General features: G+C 31.6%; 1 protein-coding gene across 1 annotated transcript; it reads left to right on the top strand.

Moving 5' to 3' along the window:
- Position 1: 1 nt before the first annotated feature.
- LOC140046228 (alpha-1,6-mannosyl-glycoprotein 2-beta-N-acetylglucosaminyltransferase-like) lies at positions 2-26085 on the top strand. Its single transcript, XM_072090796.1, has 9 exons — positions 2-115; positions 507-1112; positions 2520-2617; positions 11043-11142; positions 18072-18202; positions 19366-19441; positions 20314-20403; positions 22111-22235; positions 23057-26085. The coding sequence occupies exons 2-9, from the start codon at positions 540-542 to the stop codon at positions 23268-23270; spliced, it is 1407 nt and encodes a 468-aa protein (XP_071946897.1). The 5' UTR covers positions 2-115; positions 507-539; the 3' UTR covers positions 23271-26085.
- Positions 26086-26789: the final 704 nt, after the last annotated feature.

The following is a 26789-nucleotide window of genomic DNA, read 5'->3' as shown; positions in this document are numbered from 1 at the left end:
ACCGGAGAAGGTTTTGGCCTTGGAATGGAGGATGCACTCCTAGGCCTAGGTCTAGTTTGAGTATTAATATATTATAGTATCTAATTCCGATGTATATTACTGTATCATTTGAATTGTAAGTGTCATTACTGGTCGCCAAAGTAGTTAAAATGTCATTATTTTGTTTAAAACAATACAAATGTATAATAGACTAGCCTCTAGAGTAGGCTAGCCTGGCCTAGGCCTAATACTGAGTATTACTCTCTCTGGGCCCGGGGAATGCCGCCTAAGGCCTACCTAGCTAGGCTAGCTAGGCCTGATAAGCCAGTAACTAGTTAAGAATGGATCGGCCACTGTATTCAGTACTACCAAGGCATACTACAAATAGGCAAATACAACAAGCTATCATCAGACTAGGGATGTTCTGCTACTATCAAAAACCACCAATTTTATTCAAGATGTCTTCCATCAATAATATTTAATAAAATGTGTTTTTCACACCTAAAAATATAAATTTTATCTTTCAGGAAAATTTATTCTGTTTGTGAGGAAGAGTTAAGATGATGGCTGTGTTACGGCGGAAACGCTATCTAATAAAAACTATTTTATTATTGGCAGGAATTACATTATGTTCATTTTATTTTTCTGCAAGTAGTCAACCGGGAAATGCAGAAACTGATAACAAATTTTCCAAAGGAAAACGATCAGACAGTATAAAATACGTTCCGCCAAAAGAAAACATTAAGACATTGTCAGGAGGGCAGCAGAAAGCGTCAAATGTAAAATTTCCTACTCCACATAAAAATAATAATAAAATTAGTAGTATATACATAAATAAAACTTTAATGAATTTAGAAAACTCAAAAAACATTTCCAATAATGCAGAAACATTAAAACGGACCATTTTAGAAATTAATCGTATACAAGAAATAAGGAATTTAGACAAGTTTCCGACGAGACCACCAAACGCACCTGTCCTAGTCGTCATGGTTCATAAACGCTTAGAATATTTACGATTTTTAATTGATTCGTTTCGTAACGCCAAGGATATAAGTCAGACCCTGCTTATCTTCAGTCATGATTTTTATTCAGAAGAAATCAATGAATTGATTAAAACGATTGATTTCTGTCAGGTAAGCGCTTTTACTAATACTTATATATATATATGAAGGGCTAGTGTTACCCGAAATCTCTGCTAATTTTTCTGGCTGTTTTAGTTTATCTTTTTGATTTAGCTTTTCGTTTATTTTGTATCTCCATTGAGATCAAGCCACTGATACCCACAGAATTGTCATTTTTTCAGTTATTTGCCTTTGGATTTATACAGCATGACATCATGTATAAAAAATCTTGATGTGAACTCTATTTACACAGTTATCAAACTTTATGCGACAAAAAAAATTGTGATGTGCCCAATATATGAGGATGTCATATCACTACCATATTTATGTATATCACTACCATATTCAAGCATATCACTACCATATTTAAGCATATCACTATCACACTTTTTTTGTCAAACTAGTTTGATAGTGTAAACAAACTCAAGCTGTTGTGATGGTGTGATCTATTATAACTAATAAATCTGTAAAAAGTTTACGTACATTGTGAAAATTTTACTAAAAGGGCATAAGTATATTTTCCGAGAATGCTTTTTAATTTCTAATTTCTAATTAATAGTAATAACGCCTGAAAACCTACTGTTAGTCATTTTCCCTAGAGTTTTAAGGGTCTTTCACACCGTTTACGGTCAGGCGCTGGCAAATCCAATCGAACGTCAATGTTTCGTTTCTACATGCATATCGATTGGCCCATAGACACGTGGAGTTCGAGAAAACGAAACATTGGCCATCAATTCGCCGTCAAAGACCCTTTACACATGTTTTTACTAATGCCTATTCAATAATAAAAATGTGCAGCATCTATAGACAGAAGCCTGGGAGAAAATAAGTGCTATGTATACATAAAACACAGTAGCACCACTATTTGCTTTATTGATTTTAAGCTGTTTGTATTGGCTGTTAGTGTTATATGTAATGATCAAGCTATTCTTTACAGGCTATTTATATCCAAGTATTATAAAGTCATGTTGTTGCTTAACAATGATCTACCGTACTTCAGATAGTAATATTATCATTGTAAACTACTAAAATAAAAATATTGTTATTACATGTAGCTGTCTGTTTAATTAGACTAGTTTGTAAAGAAGCATACTTTTTAGTATTGGTTGTCATGGATATTGTACATCATGTTATAGAAAATAAAAATGAAACACGTTGATATTTGAAGGTTAATTCAGTACAAAAATATGTAATTGTAAAATATTCTAAACAGTTACTGTATAAATATATGCTATTTGTTTTTACTTTAAAATTGTTTTTATTTTTTAAATAATTATAGTTATACTGTATGTTACAGCAATTAATCTTGCCATCTCACAAAAAAATTATCTATCTCAGCTCAAATCTAGATTTTACTGTACGCATTAACTTGATACAAAATTTTGAGTTATAATGTTTTTAATGTCTTTGTTTTTTCAGACATTGCAGATTTTCTATCCTTATTTACTTCAAATTTATGAAAAAGAATTTCCAGGAGTGGATCCTAATGACTGCCCACGGAATGTGGATAAAAAGAAGTAAGTTTGCCATTATATTTTATTGTAGGCCTACTGTATATATATGAGAAGATACAGTGGCATAACGGCTACAGTATGAGCGCTCACTGGCTAAACCCACGGATCCCAGCAAGAGGCCCCACAGCGGTCCAATACAATACCCAGTGTTGGAGGGTACATTAGAATTGCTAATTGTCTTATTCCCCTGTTGTTATGCCACTTACAGTAGAAGGTACAATCAACAGTTGTCCACTTTTTTGGCCTTTTTTTTTTCATTGTTTATCTTTTTTTCTGTATTGAAAGTAGTTGATTAGAGAAATGTTGTACAGTACATTATTTTTTGTCAAATTATTGTAATGTTTTGCTTTCTTTATTGTTAATTTTGACCTTGATGGTTTAGTTCGCTTACTTCTACAGTATTTGTATCACTAAGGCTATGTTCAGACCCATAGCGTTAGACCGTTTTAGCGTATAACGTTACTAGCAAGGTCACATTACAAACCGCAGAGAAAAAATGGTGTTCAGACCCATAGCGTACGATTATCGTTACAACGGAAGTGCGTCATTCAGGTTGTTTCTAGTTGCATATTCATGTGCTCTTATACCCATATGTTTTCATCATTATTTCCACTGTATATAGGCGTAGATCTCAGCCCTACAATTATGACAAAATTTGTCATAAATAAAACATACCTCTGCATTTATTTTACAAAAATATAGTACAGCAAAATTTCTGTTTCTATTGTTTTTATTTTGTATTAAAAAAACATTTTCCCCAGGCCTAGTGTTGTTACGTAAATAAAGCAGGCCTCCTAATGAAGATGGAGAATGACTGTGTTTTATAACCACATGGTGGAAAAAATTGATTGTGATTAGTCCGGGGTTCATTAGTCCAGTTCAGTCGGTTGAAAATAACCCTTAACTTGCTAATAAAAAAGAGACAGCTTGCCTCTTTGTTTGTTTACTGAATTTTTTAGGAGTTAGGGGTTTTCAGCATTAAACTTGTCCAGTCTAGTCTGCCTTGTACTGTGTATGAGTGACTTGATGTTCCATTCCACGCTAGTTTTTAGCTTGAATGAAATGCGTGAATGGCTCTTAGCTAGGCCTAAAAGGGGGTAGTAGTCACTATGTTTAAATACAAGGTGCATTTATTTAGTCAATTGTTAGAAAATATAATGCGTAATGGTAATCAGTTGATAAATGTAGTTTGTAGCCTAGTGTTTTTTAACAGTTGTATATAGCCTAGTTAGGCCTTATTTATTCTGGCCTTTTTGTTGTTGAAATCCATCTCTCACACATTGCCGATACAAGATGTCATCAGCCTAGGTCAAACCTTGTTTCGCGTGATAACCGGAAACGTTCTGATTGGATACAACGTTGACTTACAGTAGCGTCGTACGCTAAAACGGTACTATCAACCGTTCCTCTACAACGCTACAACCGTTGTACGACGCGTTGTACGCTATTCCCCAACTGTTCAGACACACATTCTTTTAGCATCGTACGCTAAAACGGTCTAACGCCATGGGTCTGAACAGGGCCTAAAACATCTGGATTTACTATGACATTAATGATGTAAACAAAGTACAATTGTTTTTTTAAGAAGATGATTAGTTTGTGAATGACACGGACAGATGTTTAGGAATCTTAAAATGCAAAACGCCTGGTAATATAGAGAAATCATTATTTTGTATTAAGCATAAGAAGTTTTCAACTGGTCCAAATCCAGAATAGAATTATGAACTACAGTACGGTATAACATGGTATTACGATTTAATGTATAACTGCAAGGTTTTTGTGGGGTTGACCTCGGCCCGTGCAACACGCTAAAAATTAAAGACGTGTTCAAATTTAGGGTGTTGTATAAACACAGCCTGAGTGTGTGTGACTGAATGAGTTTAAAAAAATATGTATAATATAATATTGTGCGACTGTACTAGTAGCTAGAGTAATTAATGAAACTAATCTATGCAAGTGTGGATTGTATAATTATTTATACTAGCATTTTGGCAGCACCACAAAGACTAATAAATCAATCTGTGTCTAGAGTGGTTGTTGCTGCTGCTGCTTCTAGCTAATGTGTGTAAAATCTATCATGAGGTTTTGTTTGTGTGTGTGTTTGACCCGAAGTTGAACTTAGATTGTAAAATACACCTACCATGGAAGAATTAAAAACTGAAGTGGTCTAGTCATTTAAATGTTAATATGTTATATTGTTGTTAATCCCTGTGGTGCAATTTCTTTTTGTACCTAAACCTATGCTTTGTTTAATTTGACCCTGTTGTAATAAATAAAATGGATTTTGGACTGTATTGTACTTTAGTAGATTACTGTAACTACTAGTACTATACTGTATACCTACAGTAATAATCTGAATAGCCTGTAGATAAATAGCTTGAATGTACAACCAGAACAGTATTATATTAGCCTTGTTTTGGTAATTCCATACAAATTGCAATTTCTATCTGTGTCTGGCTGCAGTGTTTATTTGAAATTAATGAAGTTCTTCCAATATTGAGATCAATAAATGATTAGTTTCATCCAGGAGTTGATTTCATGTACAGTCAACTCTCTTAATACCGGACACCTTTGGGCCGGCCAAATAAGTCTGGTTTTCCGGAAAGTCTGGTATTCAGAATGTGTTTTTAATGGTAAATATAAATTTGGGACCTTTTGGTTCTCAAAAAAAGTCTGGTATTGGGAGAGTTTCTGGTTTTCAGAGAGTCCGGTATTGGGAGAGTTGACTGTATAGTTATCTTGCTGGTAATTATAATACTATACAATAGTATTGTTTGAAGGTTAGAAATTGGATATAGAATAACATGAGTTTGTATACAGACAGTAGTTCTGGGTCTACTGTACCTTTGTTGAAGATTGGGTTAGTTAAGTATTTAGGCTAGTTGTCTCAACCAACTCCGCCCAGCACAATCTACAATATGGTACTATGTAATTATGATTTATTAGGGCAAAGACCAATTTCTAACCCATGCATAGATAGCAAGCATCATTTGTGTGGCAGTAGGTGCTAGGTTATAACAGACATCAACAAAAAATCTACAGTCTATTTCGTGCTTATTGTAGTAACTCATAAAGCTCTGTCTGACACACTATCAAACTTTAAGTGATAAAAACATTTGATGTGTCCATATGGACATCATGATGTCGTATCACTACCATATTTAAGCATATCTCTACAATATTTGGGCACATCACACTTTTTTTGTCAGAGCCATTAACACGACACCAGGTTTATGTAATATGTGTAATGTAAATTACTGTATAACATTTTAAACTGTACTCTAACTGTACAATATTATATTTTCCATAATATCTGACCTTAATGCAATTTACAATGTGTAATTTTAGTCAAGTATGTTTATCAGATAAATTCACAAGGTGATTTGCAGTAATATTATCAGTTTGTATCAAATTTATTATCGCATTGTTTAACACAAACAGGCTTGCAATATTTACACAGGTAGAAAAATCCATGCTGAAAATGATTCGATTTTAAAATTTAAAACCCTTAGAAAACAAGCTGATTTTCAGTGTCGGTAACGTGAGAAACTTCGTTACACAACTGGGTATGATTTTAACACTTGCTGTGACACATGCTGAATAATAACTACACTTTATAAACCATACAGCCAAACTGACATATTAATAAAATACTTGATAGTACCGTGTCTGTTTTTATAGCAAGATTAAATTATATTAGTTTCACTCGACAGTATTTATGTATTTAATAATTAATATTAAATTTATAACCCTATGATATTTGACTCAAATTGTTATATTTTATTAATAAACAAAAATATGAAAATTTACTTTATATTATTTTATTTTAAAGAAAAATATTTAATACCTTGATTTGATACCTTGTACTAGGGCCAATGGCCAATATACCAGGAATACCTCCCTGCAACCTTTTTTTCTTTCTTTAAATTTCTCATAAAGATATATTGTCCCCCTCAAAATATACATTATTGAATAAATTCCCTGAAAAGGAGAAAAAAGAAGATTAAATTAAAGTACTGTTTTATTCATATAATTCATGCTATACCTTCTGTTATTGTTAACTATTGATTATATTACAATGAGTTGAGGGAAAAATGATTAAACCACCATGCTTAATCTAAAATCTATCCTGTTTGTCTATTGCAAATCAATTAGGCTTCTGTGTACAACAGGATAATATTAATTGCTAATATTATATCATTTTAAATGAATTTATATCCTCTATTCTTTCATTATAGATTGAAATTGTAGTTATACATAGCTAGTAACATAGCATTGTAGTTATACATAGCTAGTAACATAGCATTGTAGTTATACATAGCTAGTAACATAGCATTGTAGTTATACATAGCTAGTATTACATAGCATTGTAGTTATACATAGCTAGTAACATAGCATTGTAGTTATACATAGCTAGTAACATAGCATTGTAGTTATACATAGCTAGTAACATAGCATTGTAGTTATACATAGCTAGTAACATATCATTGTAGTTATACATAGCTAGTAACATAGCATTGTAGTTATACATAGCTAGTAACATAGCATTGTAGTTATACATAGCTAGTAACATAGCATTGTAGTTTTAAATTCTGATTCCCAACATGTTTTATTGCGTTTTTATACTTACAGGTATTACTAGGTTTTGTCTGTTTGGCAATTTATTTGGGTCAGCTACTCTGGCCCACTAAACTGAAAATAGGGTTAAAGCTACTACCGTACCTATTCAGGATTTGAACTTTGACCCTTCAGCTCTCTAAGTTGTATTTTTTACCTTTAAAATGTTATTATTATTGTACTTGAATTTGATGGCATAAAAAGATTTTCGAAATAAATGCAGAATTAAGCGATTCATGATTTCTACATTATTCTGGTCAAAATATCCTAAATGAGCAATGGGTTTTGTCTACTTGCCAAATAGTAGTCATCATCCATTCCTAAATAGAAGCACTGATGAAGAAAGTCTATCTGGTGGTGCCTATGGAATGGTCCAGATACATGACAAAACTTCGGCTTTAGTTGATAGAAGATTGAAAATATAATATGATGTTAAATGCTGATTGTATACGATTACCATACACAGTATGTGGTAAAATGAACATACTGCACACATTACATGATTGTAGCTGTCTTTCAATATTATAATAATTTAGCTTGTGTTAAATTATTATACTACTGTACAACTATAATGCAGAGTTATTTCTTTCATACAGCCTCGTGGAAGAACACATTTTGTTGTGAACAAGCATCCATTTTAAAATAAATATTTTATTATTATTATATTGTAGAGTTAAGAGTTTAATGTCTCGGTTTGATTTAATTTTACGAACGCTTGGAATAGTTTTTATTTCATTTTCTGTTAGAAGCTAAATGGAAGCTAATGGGTAACATTTGATCTTATATAATGTTTGTTACATTTTGCTAAAGGCTAATACAATGTAGTTAGGATGTAATGATCTGTGTCAAAATTGAAGAGAAATTCAGATGATATCATGTCAGTCAAAATATAATGTTACTTGCTCAGCCATTTTATTTTTAATCATTATGAACAATGGCATAAAAGATTTAGGTGTATAATAAAAGAAATGGGATGACAAGGACTAGTTATTAGGTGCTGCTATTTATGCAGTATTTTAAATTATAATAAATTTTATAATTTTAAATTAATAATTCAATTTTTTTTTTTAACATTACAGTATCATTTTGGCTGTACCTCTCATAAAATGTCTTGTTTATTATAATTCTTACCATGAAATTGAAGTTTATTATCTTTATACTGATAATGTATTTTAAAAAGAAAGTATATTTTCAGTGTTACTGCTATGTTTTTTGCAGCATCTGCCTTCGATACATTCAGTAAACAATTTCCAAGATCATAAATGTGTCTTCATACTGATAATGTATTTTAAAAAGAAAGTATATTTTCAGTGTTACTGCTATGTTTTTTGCAGCATCTGCCTTCGATACATTCAGTAAACAATTTCAAGATCATAAATATGTCTTCCTGCCTACGGTACTGTTGATGACACCAAGAGACACTAGCCACACAGATTTATTTATTCAATGTCTGGATCTGAATACTAAGCAACCTATTTAATGAACTGTATATAAATATAATACTGTTACTATAGATACCCTTGACTACAGTAAGGCACTTGTTTGTAGATTCCATTATCAACTGTGTTTGGCTTTATTTGTGCCATAAAGTCATTATTGATATCGTACATTACCTCTGGTTCACAACTCCCTGCTGATAGGGTCAATACCAAAAACTGTAAACTAATATTAATAATCGCGTACATGCCAAGACTCCTGTATTGATCAGAAAACTCCCATATTTAGACTCGTCGCCCGGCCAAATATTGTTCTCACGTTTTTCCACATTTTCTCCCTGATACAAAAATAACTGAATGTTGATCTACTGTATGTGTGGTTTTCTGCATTAATTAAAAATATAACAAAAGGCTTACACACAAGCAAATTTACGACCATCTGTAGTCATAAATTTATGATTTTTTTTCTCAATGGGTATTCCCCTCACAAAAAATAAAATATGTGTTCTTTTTTAGTTTTGCATTGTAAAAAATAGGAAATAGGTAAAGATGGCGCTGAAATCCCTGTCTCTGATCCGTGCAATGTTTTTGATACGCAACATTCAATCTATTGATTCAACTTAAGTAGATGGGTCCATTAGGAAAAGTCAGTGTCATTTGCCTTTAGGCTTTTATAAATACTTACTTTGTAATATCAAGAAAGTCGTCTGTAACTCTATGAATTGATAATGCTACAGTTTGTCTGGGATGTAAATTCTACAGAATTTAATGGGGCTTCAATTTAATTCCATGTACGAGGTGAAATTGAACTAAATTCTAAAGCTCTCTACACTATCAAACTAGTTTGACCAAAAACAGTGTGGTTTGCCCAAATATGGTAGTGATATGACATCATGTCCGTATATGGGCACATCACATTTTATCACAGAAAGTTTGATAGTGTAGACAGAGCTTAAGGCCATAAAATAAACATTAGGTTGGGTGTTTAAACTGTTTTCAATTTGAAATGTAGGTTCGGTTTAATCGTTTCCTTTTTGATTCCCTTTATATTCCCTGAGTATGTTATGAAAACCCATGAGAATGCCCACTATTTCCTGTCACTGTCCGTTCTTCACTCATTAAGTCCTAAATGTTTTGCTAATAGAGTATTGTGTGTACAGTAACCATCTTTCCTACATGGTGTAAACATCAATTATTAAATTAAGATTGATTAAATGCTACAGTCTACTACTATCCAGTTGTCCAAATAGTTTGTATACAATTAACATTGGACACGCAGGTATTGATAATCTATAACAATTTATTTTGTCCAATTCCAATTGTAAACAGATTCATTTAACATCGCATAATTGGCTTAAAGTTGTCTTAATTGGCTCACTCGTCATAAGCAAACTGTACACAGAATAAACAGCAATGTTGCAGTTAGAGATTCTAGACTACAAGTGTCTGTCTACAAACGTACCTTTGACATCATTGCAGATAGTAATGTTGCTTAAAGCGTTGCATTCTTTCATATCATCTATTCCCTTTACACAATCCATTTAAAGACAAATTTACCAAGAACCATATTTTGACAACGTATTAGAATACATATAGGATTTCAGAACAATTGTGAGATTTCAGATCTCGTCTCGCACCATACAGCCGTCAGCGAAATCGTAAATATCTTAATTGATATGAAATCATACATCCTAAATACGTTGTCAAAATATGGTTCTCGATAAAGTTGTCCTTTAAATTATCTAAGATAATAAAACAATCTTCAATCTTCTTTCCCGTTTCTGTACCACAAAGTAACTGGTATATGATCTGTATTGCCTGCTATAGTTACCAACATTTAAATTGTTCCTATTCATCCTGTCCCAATGGCTTTAATACTGAAACTGATTTTCAAATCTTCAAATCCGTATTTGTACGTAATAACACAATTTTGAAGTTTTTATTACCAATCAAAATTTTAAATGTAAAGCCTTGTCTACACTATCAAACATTATGTGTCAAAAAAGTTTGATGCGCCCATATATGGTAGTGCTATGTTTAAATATGGTAGTGATATGACATCATCTATATTTTTTTGTCACATAAAGTTTGATAGTGTAGACACGGCTTAACTGATGATTTGCAATAAGTTTATTGTTGCATTGTTACCCATGTTTTGTGGCGTTTTCTTTTTTTTTGTAATTGTTTACCTTTTGTATTGTTCCATATTTTTATATATTTGTAAATCGAGCAATGAATTTCCAAAAGGAATAATAAGATTAGGATAATTTTAATTTTAATGATCTAAACATTGGGAAAAAATGCCAGCAAATGATTTTTTTGTTGACATTTTTAAAAATTTTTTTTTTCTAAAAAATGCATATTTTTTCTTGTAGAGCCAAACAGTTAAAGTGCAATAATGCTGACCATCCTGATAAATATGGACATTATCGTGAAGTCCAGTTTGTGATGACCAAACATCATTGGTGGTGGAAGGTATGAAAACAGTTATAATTGTAGCTACAGTCGTATTAATTAAGTCTATTAAGACCACTGTGAATCACGGTAAAAATGGTCTTTAATTAATGTGATATAAATTACCGGAAATTGTTATTTAGTTTGTCCTTCCAGCAGTCTGTCCACTTCCTTTTTATATTGATTTAATGATAAATCAAGCTATGTTGTGTGTTGATTTTTCACTTTATGTCAAGACTTATAATAACATTTAAAAAACTAGTTTTGACCTCTTGAAAGTTTGCAGTACCCTACTTTTAATCACTCTTCAACTTTACTCATGCAATACACTATATAGAATGCACTGTTGTCTAACGGGTCTTATTTTTACTATGACATTCTGTTGTGAAGCATTTAAATATGTTAAATTTATTTTATGCTTGGTGCTTGGTTTGTATTTGAATTCATTAGCTCATGGATTCATTTACAAAATAGCTACACATAATTCTCATTTGACCAAATTGCATAAAAATATGTTCCGGAAATCGTGAGTACCGGTGCTTTCGTCAAGGGATATGAAATTGATCAAAATTCAATACAGCATTTGGGCTATTATGCACGTTTAAAGATTATTGAATACCCTGGTGGTAACTGTAAAGGACAGCGTCTCTTATTTGTTTCGGTTTTAATGGTGGTTTGATGAATTCCTAGAGGAATTAATGAAACAGAATGTTTTAATCTTGATTTTAATGATAATAGAACATAATAAAAAATGAAATAGTGACCTTTCTAAGGCCACGTGTACAGACCAACTTCCTATACAAATTTTCATTCCTGTATTAGTACATTATCAGTATAATTATACACCCATAAACATATTACAGTACAGTATGTGAACATCTGGTAAATACCCAATGTGTTTCCATACCTAATTCATTTGGAAAAAAAAACCAATTTAAATATTTAAAAATAGAATAAATAGATTTTTAATTTGTGGCTTTACTGACAGGAATGATAAATCAATAATTGACTTGATTAAATTTATTTAATAATCAATATTAAATAAATTATTATTGAGTCCGTATTCTACAGTATAGTAATTAAGTATTGATTTTTTAAGTATTTTCGCCAAAAGCTACAGAACAATTATTTATCTAATGTCTTTCTTTCAATTGTATTTAAAATGTAAACTAATTTAGTTCACTGATGAATGCAATTAACATATTTTAGATGCTGTCAGTACAAATGATAAATCAATTTTGTTGTCATTAGTGTAAATCAACTAATGTCTTTTCAGAACTTTCTGCAGGCATTACCATATTTTTCTTTAAACCTGTGTTACTATTTTGTGTATTTTTAGTATCCCTGTCATCATTATCATTTATTTGTGATATTGATTCTGCTAACTGTATGAGGTCTTTTTTTATTTTTGCCCTACCCTCTTGGAATAATTGTCTGCACGAACAGGTCCATTTTGTGCTTTGTATTTTGAAATGTAAACGTTGTTAATTAATATAATTGTAAGTAACCGTATTATTGTGTCCTTGCACCAGGGTAACGCGTAACAATAACTACACAAATATATTTATATTTTATTTTATTTCATTTTATCATATTTATCATCATTATATCATTACCATATTTGGGCATATCACTACCATATTTAAGCATAGTCACTACCATATTTGATAGTGTAGACAGAGCAGATTGGCATGAATACAGGTTTATATGGTGTTGTTAATGTGGCCTTCAAATACACCTGTAGTACAATTTACTGAAATTATTTAATCTTTGGCTAGTAGAAATGTACTTGTTTGTTAAAAGTGGTCAAATACAGTACATCCGGTTCATTTGAGGTGTTTATTCACAAAGACATAACCTTCAATTACTCAGATGGTCATTTCCACATTGAATCACATACAATTTTATACAAATCTGTATAATTTTTTAAGCTCTATCTACACTATCAAACTTTATGTGACAAAGAAATATGATGTGCCCATACGGACATGATGATGTCATATCACTACCATATTTGGGCATAACTCTACCATATTTGGGTATATCACTACGATATTTATCCATATCACAATTTTTTTTGTCAAACTAGTTTGATAGTGTAGACGGAGCTTAAGAAATATTTCTTGTTTATTCATCATGTACAGGCTATAAAGCAAAATCATTACATTTTTCTAGAAACATTCTAATCTCTGATTGAAGATACATTTTGAAGAATCACCTAAAAGATAGAAACTATAACATTCTCACTTTCTAATAATAAATTTTAAAAATGCCGACACAAACGACTTGTCAGTTGATTTATAGCTAGATTCAATTTCAATAGCGCAAGTAGAGAAATGTCTGAATTTGATTTAGATTAGCAACATTATTTTGACATTTTTAAATGAAATTATGTAATAAAATTACTTATACATATTTTTAACATAACAAGTTGTACTTCATTCAAGATAGTTATTAATAGATTTTTGTCCTTGTCATGAAAATATCGCAATAATATAAACTGAATGAAATTAGATTTTTGAATAATTTATTCATGTTCTGTTGAAGTAGTGGATTTATTTTTCAAACTTAAAAAAATGTTATTAATGTGATAATATCATGTATAAATGATGTATAGCAGCTTTAATAATTCAGGAAAAACTGATTATTTATGCAATTCTATATAAAACGTATGATGTTTCGTTTTCTTATTGAATAGAATAATTTCATATTTTAATAGAGATATTAATAATTTTTATAGTAAATGCTTTTATTACATTATACAGGATAATACAGTGCCTCGTTCTAAGGGGAAAACAACATCCATTCTTGGTTACAGCCTTGTCTACATTTCTTTGATAAAATCTGATTCTGTCTGTGAATAGAATATACAAATTTACTCCTCTTCTCCCTCTCCCCCCTCCTCTCCCCAGCACTTCTTTCCCAGTTAAGCGTGGTTCCCACTAGCGACGCAACACAAGGACGTAATGCAACGCAAGTGAATTGACCAATCACAAGCGATGGCTTATTTGCTTGTGATTCCTAACGCCCTTGCATTACGTTCTAGTGGGAACCAAGCTTTATAAACCAACTTCTTTCCCAGTTATAAACCAACATCCTCTGGTATGACAGACAGTAAGTACACTCCTCGACTAACATCCAGTTTTAGTTTATGTATGTATCGTTTTAATCAGATTTTCTGACAATGATATTGACAACCCCAACATTTCTCTGTTTTTTATTTTTCGAAGACAAATAAAGTTTCTAATAAAACAACCCACATTTTGGTCTAACTAAGTTAGTTGTTCTTCTTCATGGGATAGCCTTATTATTATTATTAGTTATTATTACCTTGTACTGTAGTACTGAAAGGGTTATATTCAGTCTGTATTAATATTGATTTAAATTAATGATATGCCTAGTATAATATCATATCCTGTTGCCCCTGGCTCTTTAAGTTACTCTTAACGTGAATCTTCATAACCGGTAATAATATACATCTTTTTACCTTGTTTCTGCATTTTGTTAAGGCAGGTAAATTGAAATCATTCTTGAAGGAAATATTACTTTATTAGAGAATATGGATTATCAATATCCTTAATTGCACATGTGAACAAGAAAGAAACCTATGATTTAGGAGAGAAACCTATGAGTTAAGAAAGGAATGCTTTAATTAAGAAAGAAGTATTAACTAATTAAGCGTCTATAATTAAAAGTACTGTTTTGATAGATGACATTTTCACTGTCAAAGGAGATTTTTTCGCAATAGATATTGTGGGTAAATCATCAAAGCCCTTGCAGCATGTACAATGTGAATCATATATTAAACACTATACTACTGTAATATTCTTCAAATATTATTTATTTTTTCTTTTGACTGGATTGCATTTTCAGTAATGTAGTACTAGTAGTACTGCTTTTCAAAAAATTAAATATTTTATTTTGTTCTCTAAATATTATTTATTTATTTATACTTTCTTTTGACTGGATTGCATTTTCAGTATATGTTACTGTACTGCTTTTCAAAAAATTAAATATTTTATTTTTGAGATTTTGAGAGGAGACTAGAAAAGACTTCACTCTGAGCATGGAGAACCAAGAAGAAGATGCCTGATGTCATATAATAACTGTAAGATGATATCAGGAAACTTTCTCAAAATTGGACCCCATTGGGTTGGCTTGCTGCCCTATATTCACAGTTCATTTCAACTAATATAGAAGATTTGCTATTGAATTAGCATTCATATCTTTACTTAAGCTTTGTCTATCAAATTTTATGTGACAAAACAATGTGATGTGCTCATAATATAGACATGGTGATGTCATATCACTACCATATTTGGCCATATCACTACCATATTTGGCCATATCACTACCATATTTGGGCACATCACTACCATATTTGGACATACTTTCTTTCAAAGTAGTGTAGACAGAGCTTTACAGTTGGTAGTTTTATAATGAAATTAGAAATAATCCGAATTAACGATAGATTCGTCATTGAATAATGAATACTACAAATAACATTGAAAATGACTTAATCAACTTTTTTATAATGGATTGGAGATCTAATTGAAATTGCATACATTCCGCTCAAAGGAAAGTGAACAAATATCGACGTAAAGGAGACAGTGATTTGCAATTGACAAGATATCTGTATACTGTAGAAATCAATTGGGGAAAATTGTTTCAGATGGGTAGTGATGGGACATATATTCAATATTCAATTAGTACGTAATTAGTTTTGTATTAAATTCTCTTTCCACATGAATACCACGGTAAAAAATAATTAGAAAAATTCTATAACAATTAGTGTTGAAAATCACTAGAGGAATTTCAGGGAATTTTTAATTTGGGGCCTAGAGATGTCTCAACAAAAGTTGTTTAAAGAAACAAATGTGCATAGTGATGTTCATAGGGTGAGAGATAATTGTTTACATATAAAGTATCACATAACTTATTTAATATATAATACCTATTGTGTTCACACATGTACTGAGACAAGGAACAGAGTTAAGTTTGATTCAAATCATATCCGAGTTACAACCGACCTTAATAGTGTTAACTTATTGTGACCATCATCCACATTTTTTTTTTAATATTTAAAAATGTGTTAAGAAAATGACTATCTAACCTCCATGTTTCAGACTTATTATTTATTTTTTTATTTATTCTTTCTTTTGACTGGATTGCATTTTCAGTTAAACTGCTTTTCAAAATGGTCCAGTTACAAGGTTTAAAATTAAAGAAAAAGTATAGACGAGCGATATCAGAAATTAAACCAAGTGTATTTTTTTGCATTTAAAAAGACTATATGCAGTTAATACTGTAGACTCCGATTAGACTCGCAATTTAAACTTAAAGGATGTACAGTACAGTCCCTCAGAAACATGTGGATGTATTCACAATTCACGCTTAGGCTAAGGGAAACACCCTAAAATCTTATAAAGTGAATACAATTTTAGGGAAATACTTAAATATGTATTGAGTGTGATTGGTGAATACAGCTACTGAGGTACATCAGAGTTATCAGGGTTAACAACATAGAACAAGATCACATGAGCACATAATACTGTAAAGCTCTGTCTACACTATCAATTTTTTTGTGACAAAATAATGTGATGTGCCCATGGACATGATGATGTCATATCACTACCATATTTTGGCACATACACTTTTTGTCAACTAGTTTGATAGTGGAGACAGAGCACATTGTTGTAAGTGGAACGAGTGCATAATCTGTTTGCGCAAATTGCCTATTATCCTTAACCATTAAAAAAAATAAAACAAAGCAAATCTAAATCGTTTGCTGACTAAGGTTTTGTTTTCTCTTTTGATTTTGGGTATAACTCCTGGTATACCTCCTACGTGGCTTTGTTTACCTTAGGCCTACAAGTCATGAATCAACTGACTGAATATTTGTAAGACTGTCGTTAATAGAAATCACATACTTTAGAAACATATTACTCCTATGGAATGAGTAGTGCATAAAGCCAACCAGTTGATGACTCATCAACAAGATAAAAAAAATGGAAACCTACTTTAATACTTGGTCAGCAGCTCGTAAATGGATAACAATAAACTCGTGCTATGTTTTTACAAAATCCCTCTAGATCTTTCAACATTATTCTTCATGTGCAATTTTTCTTCATAGTATCTTTAATCTTGCAAGATTTTGAATTTAGCTGTCTTTCTGTTGATCGTTGTTATTTTTTCCTCCTTTTGCTGTCTTGTTATGTCCCTGTCCATACGTCCTGTAATTTGAATCCTATTTTCTTGAATTTTAGTCCGCTTTACCTGTGTCTGTAAATAGGCTGGCCTGCCACAAGATTTCTATATTCTTGGGCACTGCCTACTTCTTCTTATTGATATGTATACTTTTTGTTATCATCAATTGCCTTGTTATAAATTTTACTGGAATTTATTATGTTTACCTCATTTTCTTCAAGGAAGAAATCAATGTTAATTGAATTGAAAAAAAGATCCTCTATTAATGGTAATTGTTGTATTGTTTAATTATTGTATATTCCCATTTTTTATTTTATTGTTTACCATTGATAGATTTTAATAAATGTTGAATACAATGCCTTTTTTAAATTACAATGATAAATTGTTTGAAGGTTTGCATGGTGAAATCAAATGTTGATATAAAGTTTGCGGTACACCACGTATATTAGTTCTGAAAAGAACTGTTGAGTTTCTCACTCCTGAGGATGATCAAAGCATATTGATTGAAACGTCGAGAAACTCACCAGTTCTTTTCAGAACTAATATATGTGGTGTACTGCAAACTTTATATCAACATTTGATTTCGCCATGCAAACCTTCAAACAATATATCACTGTAATTTAAAAAAGGCATTGTATTCAACATTTATTAATTTCTATCAATATGTGGTGTATCGCAAACTTTATATCAACATAAATTATAGTGATTTTACAATACATTGTTTGTAATTATTTTCCCTACAGCTTCAACATGTATTCACTGGTATTAGAAGTATACACAACCACACAGGTCCTGTTTTATTACTGGAGGAAGACCACTATGTGTCGCCGGATTTTTTACCAGTCCTTCAACAAATGTATGAAATTAAACAAAGGTACATCAGTCTCAAAATATCATTGTAAAACTGTAGTAATAGTCTTCCTGCCCCTTTTTTTTTATTGCAAACGTATCCTACAGCAACTAACTCGCTAGAATGGATGGATAAACTATTTTGTAATTTATCGTGCTTATAAACTAAGTCTCATTTGAGGTTTAGGGAGTGAAATTGAAAGAGTTGTGAGTTACTTACAACAAAATTGAACCCTGTACCCTGGGATTTGAAGGCAAGCATGTTAACAACCAAGCTACAGCTTCACTACTTTCCTGGTTATTTTTACAGTATATTAGTTAATGTAAAAACACATTATTATATTTTTTCAATATACTTCAATATTTTTAATATTTTATTTCATTTTTTTCCTGTGAAAGGAAAACAGCAAACTAATCAATAGCAATTATTTAAGATGCTGGCGTAAAGCAAATATGTTCGCTTCAATAATATTGGTCATAAAAGTACAAATAGATCTAAATAATGTACAAAGTATTGAATGCTTTGTTACGGTATTATATTTGAACTGTACAAACCTATACAGGCATACTGAACCCAACCCAAGTGTAAACAATACAATCGTCAACGCGTTTTGTCCACGCTGTGCTTCATTTATATTCTGCCCTCACAAAATTCTATCGATTGCATTGTTCATAGAAACTATATGCTGTATATGTTTTATCTACAGTAATAATTGTTATGGAAATTTCAACATTTAAAGCTATTTCTGTATATTAGGCCCTATTACATTCTATAATATTAATAATCTTTGTGGTAATTATTAGAAATTACTACTAAATTACTATAATAAATTGTATATTAACGTTGAAGTAAATCTAGTGATGGTTTTAAGTGGAACATGTCAATTGTCATACTCAAGTATGATGAAAATTCTGGCTTTATTAAAAATATTAAATATATTTTCCACAAAGAAGAATTTCCAATCATATTTTGTCTAACAACTGTATAGCATGACAATTAAATTATTTTTTAAAATGGCATTACACCTCAAAATGAGTCAAATACAGTTTTATAACAATATTTTATGCAGTGTATTTAGTAGTTTCTGCTGTAATATAATATGCATTTAACCACACTGTTTGAATATTAATGTTGACAGTTAATAGATTATTAAAAATTAACTGAATATTTTATATATTATTTTACAGTAATTGCCCAGAGTGTGATATTCTTACTATTGGAACGTATGATAAAAGTCCTCGCTATAGAGACAGAGCTAATAAGGTATTATGAATGGTAGTAGTAGTATGATGGAAATGGTACAGTATTCCAAGACAGGCTTACCATTATAATTTCCCACCTTCATTCCTCGACCCTCCCCAACTAAGTGTTTATATGCCTCCAAATAATATCTATAAAATTCTATAATAGTTAACCGGAGACAGGAGGCTTGAGATGTGATTGGTCAACATTATTACATTAACACTACTCGATTTCTTCTTCGTTGTTGTAATGAAAATATTCGCATAAATATCACTCGTCTTGAGAAATCAAACAAACAAGATACTACAAGTATAAACTGTCAATAAACCTGAGAGATAATCTTACATGTTTGCATCACTAACATTTATCACTAATCTCACTGCTGTCTCTTCTAATAGCTTTCATACTCATTAGCCTGATCGTTACGATCAATATTACGTATCGTATCTAGATGAATACGTAAATTGTACAATTTCAAAGATAGCAGAATAGCTCTATGCCGTTTTCTAATTTTTTTAAGTTGATAATATCACCATTGTTATTCGTTTTCATAATATTATTCAAAATGTCTAACAACATCTGGTGGAAATTACCAAAATTGGGTTACTTCATGGTGATTTTAAGCATTCAGACTTTTGTTTAGTAGTTATGGATAAAGGTTTCCTTTTCCAACTTTCTGGGATATTATGCTATAATCATAACAACCCATGTACGATTTTGTTAACCCAGACCAATGTCTGGTGCTGGGAACTAGCTCATCTCCAGCTCACTGCACAAGTGGTTATCTGGGGAGGTTGGTCAGTTACTGTGGTTGAATGGACGAATGATTAAACAAATCATTTGTGGCATCTCTTCATAAGCTTAATCTTAGATATCATGTCATTTTGTTTTAGGTTGATGTTCTAAATTGGCAGTCATCCAAACACAACATGGGCATGTCAATGGATAGAGCCACCTGGCAGAGGCTTCAGCCATGTGCTGAGGTAACATAATGTATACGTAGATAAAGTATTCATTAATATTTAACTTGATTGACTTCTCCTCATTTTCTGATACTTCATATTAAAACAGTATCACACTCTTAGAACAACCAACCCCACCCCGTCCCCCTATTACGGGGAAACTTTCCTGTTCAACTAATTTGCTTTAACACTACCATGGCAAAATCAAATCAGGTAGATCTGGTGGGCACACTAAACTTGTTTTATGTATCAACACATGATATTAACAGGAAGAACCTAAGGTTCATATTTCATGATTGTTGGACACATGTCAAGAGATAATTCTCATCTTCGTCTCCATTTTTTTTTCCAATAAAAAGGGAAAGTTAATTCTGTTTGTCCCACAAGTGGTTCCCTTAAATTGGAATATCACCAGTATTAATTATTAAAAATATATATCAATACAACTCTTTCAATACCGAACAGCCTTAAGCTCTGTCTACCTTGATGAGACAAAAAAAATGTGATGTGCCCATATATGGACATGATGATGTCGTATCACTACCACCATATTTGACCATGTCACTACCATATTTGGGCACATCACACTTTTTTTGTCAAATTAGTTTGATAGTGTAGACAGAGCTTTACTTTATAATATATACATGAGATTTGTGCTGAATGCCGTTTTAGATTGATCATATTAATTCATATATTTAATCTATATAATTAATGCACCTGTTAATATTATCGCGTGCAATATGATTTGATTATCAGATTATGATATAAGCACATCAGAATCCCTGGAAAGATAAATGCATCTTACACCAGTCTTGTTAGATAAATATTGTTCTAAGCTTGATTAAATGTATCCTTGTGAAACTGTAAACCATGCATAATTGTTATGCTCAATGCACTGTAAGAGTACTCTCTCTTTCTTTCTCTTGGTAATCAGAATCTACTGCAGTTTAAGGTCCATTTACACTAGGACAATAACAATCGACGATAAAAAGATGCGTTTTTCATACATAAAACAAAAGAAATCTAACAAGTTTTCATCCTATAACTATAGGATAACCATCTATGCTTTCTTTGATGAAAATTATATTTTCACACTTCCAATCAAATGACGTCATGATTGATAAAAGCAATAATATCGTGACAAAAAACGGTTTTATTGTTTTTATTATGTCGTCATTTGATTGGGTTTAAAAAAAAAACTTGTTATCAAAGACAGCATAAATGATTATCCTATAGTTCTAGAAGGAAAACCTGTCTAATTTCTCTTGTTTTATGTAAAACAAATGCATGCTTATCTATTTATTGTTGATTCGATTTTGCATTTTTTTTTAAATGTATTCATCATCAATCATATTTGTGATATATGTAAAGTAAACATCTGGCCAGAATATATTCATAATATGGTTAATAATTGTATGTTAATTTTCCTGTTTATATAGAATATTGATTGATATCTTTTATTACCAGAGATAAACAGAGCTACTTGAGCTCTGTCTACACTATCAAACTAGTTTGAAAAAAAGTGTGACATTCCCAAATATGGTAGTGATATATATGGAACATCACATTTTTTTTTGTCACATAAAGTTTGATAGTGTCGAGACAGAGCTACTTATTCTTTATATTCTGGATTGCAATTTAATGGAAAAAATGAATACTTTACTAAATATTAAATACTCAAATCATAACTTGATCTTATACAATATCCATTTGTTTGTTGTTTTTTAGGAATTTTGTCGTTTTGATGATTACAACTGGGACTGGACTTTACAACATATAAGTACTGGCTGCCTCAAACCATCTATTGGAGTCATGGTTCCTAAGTCACCTAGGATATTCCACATAGGAGAATGGTATTGTATTTCATTTGTTCTTTTTTTCATATAAACCAATTTATTTTTTACATTTTACAATATAAAAAAAACAAAATATTAAAAAACATTTTTCAATCATATTTTATTTAGTTATTTTACTAAGTTACCCTTAGAGTTTTGTTTTACCATAATAGAAACTTGATGTCATATTTTCTTCTTGTTTTGTAAATGTACAAAAATAGAAACAGGTTTCATACCTAAAATGAACATTAGGATTTCCCTCTGCGCTGGTTTTTACCACAGAATTACTTTCTATAATGTTGTTTAGAACTAAACACTATTTACTTTCAATTTTGGTTTAGAATTGCCTCTTTTTTTACATCATCAGCAGTATTACATCATCAGCAGTATTACATCATTGTCAAAGTTATAATAATACTGTTATCTGCATCAATATATATGTATATTCATTATCATCACAGGGCACTAGCTTTAGACATCTGAGGCCAAAAAGCAATGGGTGGGTGGGAAAGATACAAAACAGTACTTTAAAGCTCTGTCTACACTATCCAACTTTATATGACAACAAAATGTGATGTGCCCATATATGGACATGATGATGTCATATCACTACCATATTTGTGCATATCACTATCATATTTGAGCACATCACACTTTTTTGTCAATGCCTTACCTGGTTTCCATTTTAAACTGAGGAGCTGAATATATACATTCACATGTAGTTATAACTTTGTTCAGCTAGGATCTTAAGTTTATGGTTTCACATTGACAAATTTAGCATCATATTTGTATTGTCGTCTGCTCTTAATAATGTTTTCAATCCTTGTTTTATTTTTCAGTGGTATACACCACAAGGGCAAGTGCAATGCCGATGATTTAGTAAAGAAAATCAACGGTATATTGACGACAAACAGCGAGTTCTTATTCCCGTCCAGCTTACAGCTGACACCAAAGACAAGACCAATCCGCAGCAGGGAACCAAAAGCTAACGGTGGCTGGGGAGATATACGAGATCATACACTTTGTATGACATATGGAAGAACCACGTTATGATGATGAAGTTGAGGAAACGTTAAGAATGTGATTTTTTTTTAAATACTGTACTTTGGTGAAATACACCTTTTTTTTTTAAGTACCATATGATCCCAGTGGCCGTATTTCACCATTCAAACTAAGGCTAAAGCTCTGTCCACACTATCAAACTACTCAAAAAAGTGTAATATGACCAAATATGGTAGTGATATGGTCAAATATGGTAGTGATATGACATCATCATGTTTTTTATATGGCACATCACATTTTTTTGTCACATAAAGTTTGATAGTGTAGACAGAGCTTAAGGGAAACATGCTTATATTTAAAACATCACAGTAAATACATTCTTATACAGTATAACACCTCCTTTGGAGACCCCTATTCTGGGGACAGCCCTACTAAAACAAACAAGCTGAAATGCTTTGTTTTAACACCTCGGTCACCTCCTTTGGGAGACCCCTATTCTGGGGACAGCCCTACTAAAACAAACAAGCTGAAATGCTTTGTTTTAACACCTCGGTCACCTCCTTTGGGAGACCCCTATTCTGGGGACAGCCCTACTAAAACAAACAAGCTGAAATGCTTTGTTTTAACACCTCGGTCACCTCCTTTGGGAGACCCCTATTCTGGGGACAGCCCTACTAAAACAAACAAGCTGAAATGCTGGTTTAAACACCTTGGTCAGCTCCTTATCAGTGGACACCTCTACCAAAGGGAAAACTTTCTTTTTCGGAGAAAAACAAGGGGTAATATATGTTTTAACACTACAGTCAATTCCTATTAAGGAGACACTCCTATTGAGGAGACAATTTGTTGGGTCCTAAAGGTGTCCCTCTAATAGAGGTTCTACTGTATTATTCATTCATGGATATAAATATTTGTAAATAAGATAGTTTGTATAATGAGGCCTTGATTAATTATTAATTTCCCATTTTTAATGCATCTTTGTAAATATTTGAGGTATAAAATCTGTTTTTGGTGTGTTTTTTTTTAAGAAAACCTTTTTAGGGGCTAGGGTTTTTATAAATTATTTATGTGAAATTGATGATGTGTTAATATGTATGTATGTTTTAACATAAATCATGCTACAGATTTTGGTTTTCATATAGAACAATACATTTTATTGTTATATCAAATAATTTCTATTAGTAATTTTAAAAATTAGATAATGTACCAATATTAAAGCTCAGGTACAGGCATGAATTTTAAATATAATATTTAATATGGCCAAATACAAAATTTTGCAAAATTCTTCCATAAAAACCAGGAAGACCTTTTTTCAGTAGTTAGGTAGTTATTTATTTATTTTTTTATTTTATTTTATGTCTTTAGGCAATGTGGCCAAGGATTACCAATAGTGAATTAATCACTGTCCTATCAGATAGGTGGTAATCCCCCTGATACAGGGGCTATTGTGTGAACCAGTTCACCGTGGTAACCCCCTACTCTTTTTCGAATAATGAACTGGGTTTCTTTAAAGTACACACAGGTTATAACTGTGTACACTGGACCTACGGTTTATAGTCCTTATCCGAGAAGACTTGTTCCACCACCAGAACTAGGAGCGAGTCGGCCTCGAACCCTTGCCGATGTTGTTGTTGGCTCTTTAGGTACGGTAAACGGCGCCCCTGCCTTAACCGCTCGGCCATATGACTCACTCACTTAGTTAACCTAATGTAATAACATGTCTTGTGACTCCCTAGAAGGTGAAAAAAGATGGTGGATATACGGTGGATAATTTTTGCTATAGCATGAAAATAAAAATTTGAAGTTGAATAAAAATTCCAGAAATGTAATGTTTAAGTTATATTACCTATACTTAGTCATCTGATAAAATTTTTTACCACACTGTTTATTTTTCGTAGCTTTTTAAAATGCCCCTCTATTTACAAAATTTGTGTACAAAAGAATAGAGATTTTACTGTGTAATTTGAACTATCCCCCCACTGATAAGAAAGTGCTTATTTTCAACAAGCTCGTGTAACACAAATAAAATCCCAAAAATTATGAAACATAGGGGAAACTATAGATCGATAATTATTGGAATGTATGATCAATAGAAATTTTTTGCCCGCACCTGGCCTTTAAATAATATTAGTATTCTTCTACTAAATCATTCTTACAAATAAAAAAATGAGACGCTTCTGCTTGTTTTCACAATGGCGTACTATTTATTCACTACACACTCTGCCTCCATACAAATAAGTAATTAAGTTCTGTAGTTGAATAAGTGCCCTAATCAAATAAGGACCTCAAATAATGTTTGTAATTCTAAAGCTCTGTCTACACTATCAAACCTAAAGCTTGGTTCCCACTAGAACCAAGGACGTTAACGCGAAGCAAGCGTTTTAACCAATGACAAGCGAAGTTATAGACAGTTAGCAATCAGAAGCGAATAAGCCATCGCTTGTGATTGGTCAATTCACTTGCGTTGCGTTACGTCCTTGTGTTGCGTCGCTAGTGGGAACCACGCTTTATGTAACAAAAAAAATGTGATGTACCCATATATGGACATGATGATGTCATATCACTACCATATTTAAGCATATCACTACCATATTTGGGCACATCACACTTCTTTTTGTCAAGCTAGTTTGGTGGTGTAGACAGAGTCTTATATTGTAATATTCCTTTTGCTTTTATGCTTGCTTTTCTTTACATTTAAATGAACAATAACAAAGTTAATAATTATATATTAACTACAAATACATGTAGTATACTTTTGTATAGTCTAAAATATAGCATTGGATTAATTATATTTTAATTATGCTTTTTATTAAATAGTTGCTTTTATTTGCATTTGAATTATTTAATTTTACGTGCCTTGGATATTTGATGCAGTTTTTTGCCTTTATTGAAATAAGTTAATTAATTACAACAAATTGAATATATTTAATCTTATTGTATACACACATTTAGATGTTTGTGTTAAATGATTTAAGTGCAATTTACGCTGATTTTATAGTAAATCAAATATAGTTTGTGTAGAAAGTTATTTATACACGCAGTTAGTACAGTAAAGTTGGTACAATTAACGTCCTATCGCCTAACTGCACTAAAATATGTATTATAAATGGTAACCCTAAGGTTGTGTTCACACTATAATCTTCATCTAAATAATGAATGGATGTGCATGTAAATGCTTTAATGGTAAACTCTGATTGGTCGATATAACCTTTGCTATATTCGGTACATCGCATGGTATAGTGACTCTGGGTCTGTGTTTCTTTCTATGAACAAAAAGTCTTATTTACATAACTGAATAGTCTATTAGAAATTCATAAAAGTGTACAGCCATCTAACGTGTAAAATGCTTTAAATTGGTCGATATCACTTAACCTTTGCTCTGTTTGGTACATCACATGGTATAGTCACTCTGGATCTGTATTTTTTTCTATGAACAAAAAGTATTTGTGTTATTTGCATAACTGTATAGTAACTATTACAAATTTATAAAAAATTGTACAGCCATCTAACTTTTCCCTATTAATGATGTATTGTCACACACAAATGTAACAGTTACCAGCCTATCTATTG

Source organism: Antedon mediterranea, chromosome 4 (genome assembly GCF_964355755.1).
Source record: "Antedon mediterranea chromosome 4, ecAntMedi1.1, whole genome shotgun sequence".
Lineage (NCBI taxonomy): Eukaryota > Metazoa > Echinodermata > Crinoidea > Comatulida > Antedonidae > Antedon > Antedon mediterranea.
Note: the sequence above shows the minus strand (reverse complement) of the source record. Positions and strands in the feature narration are given on the sequence as shown.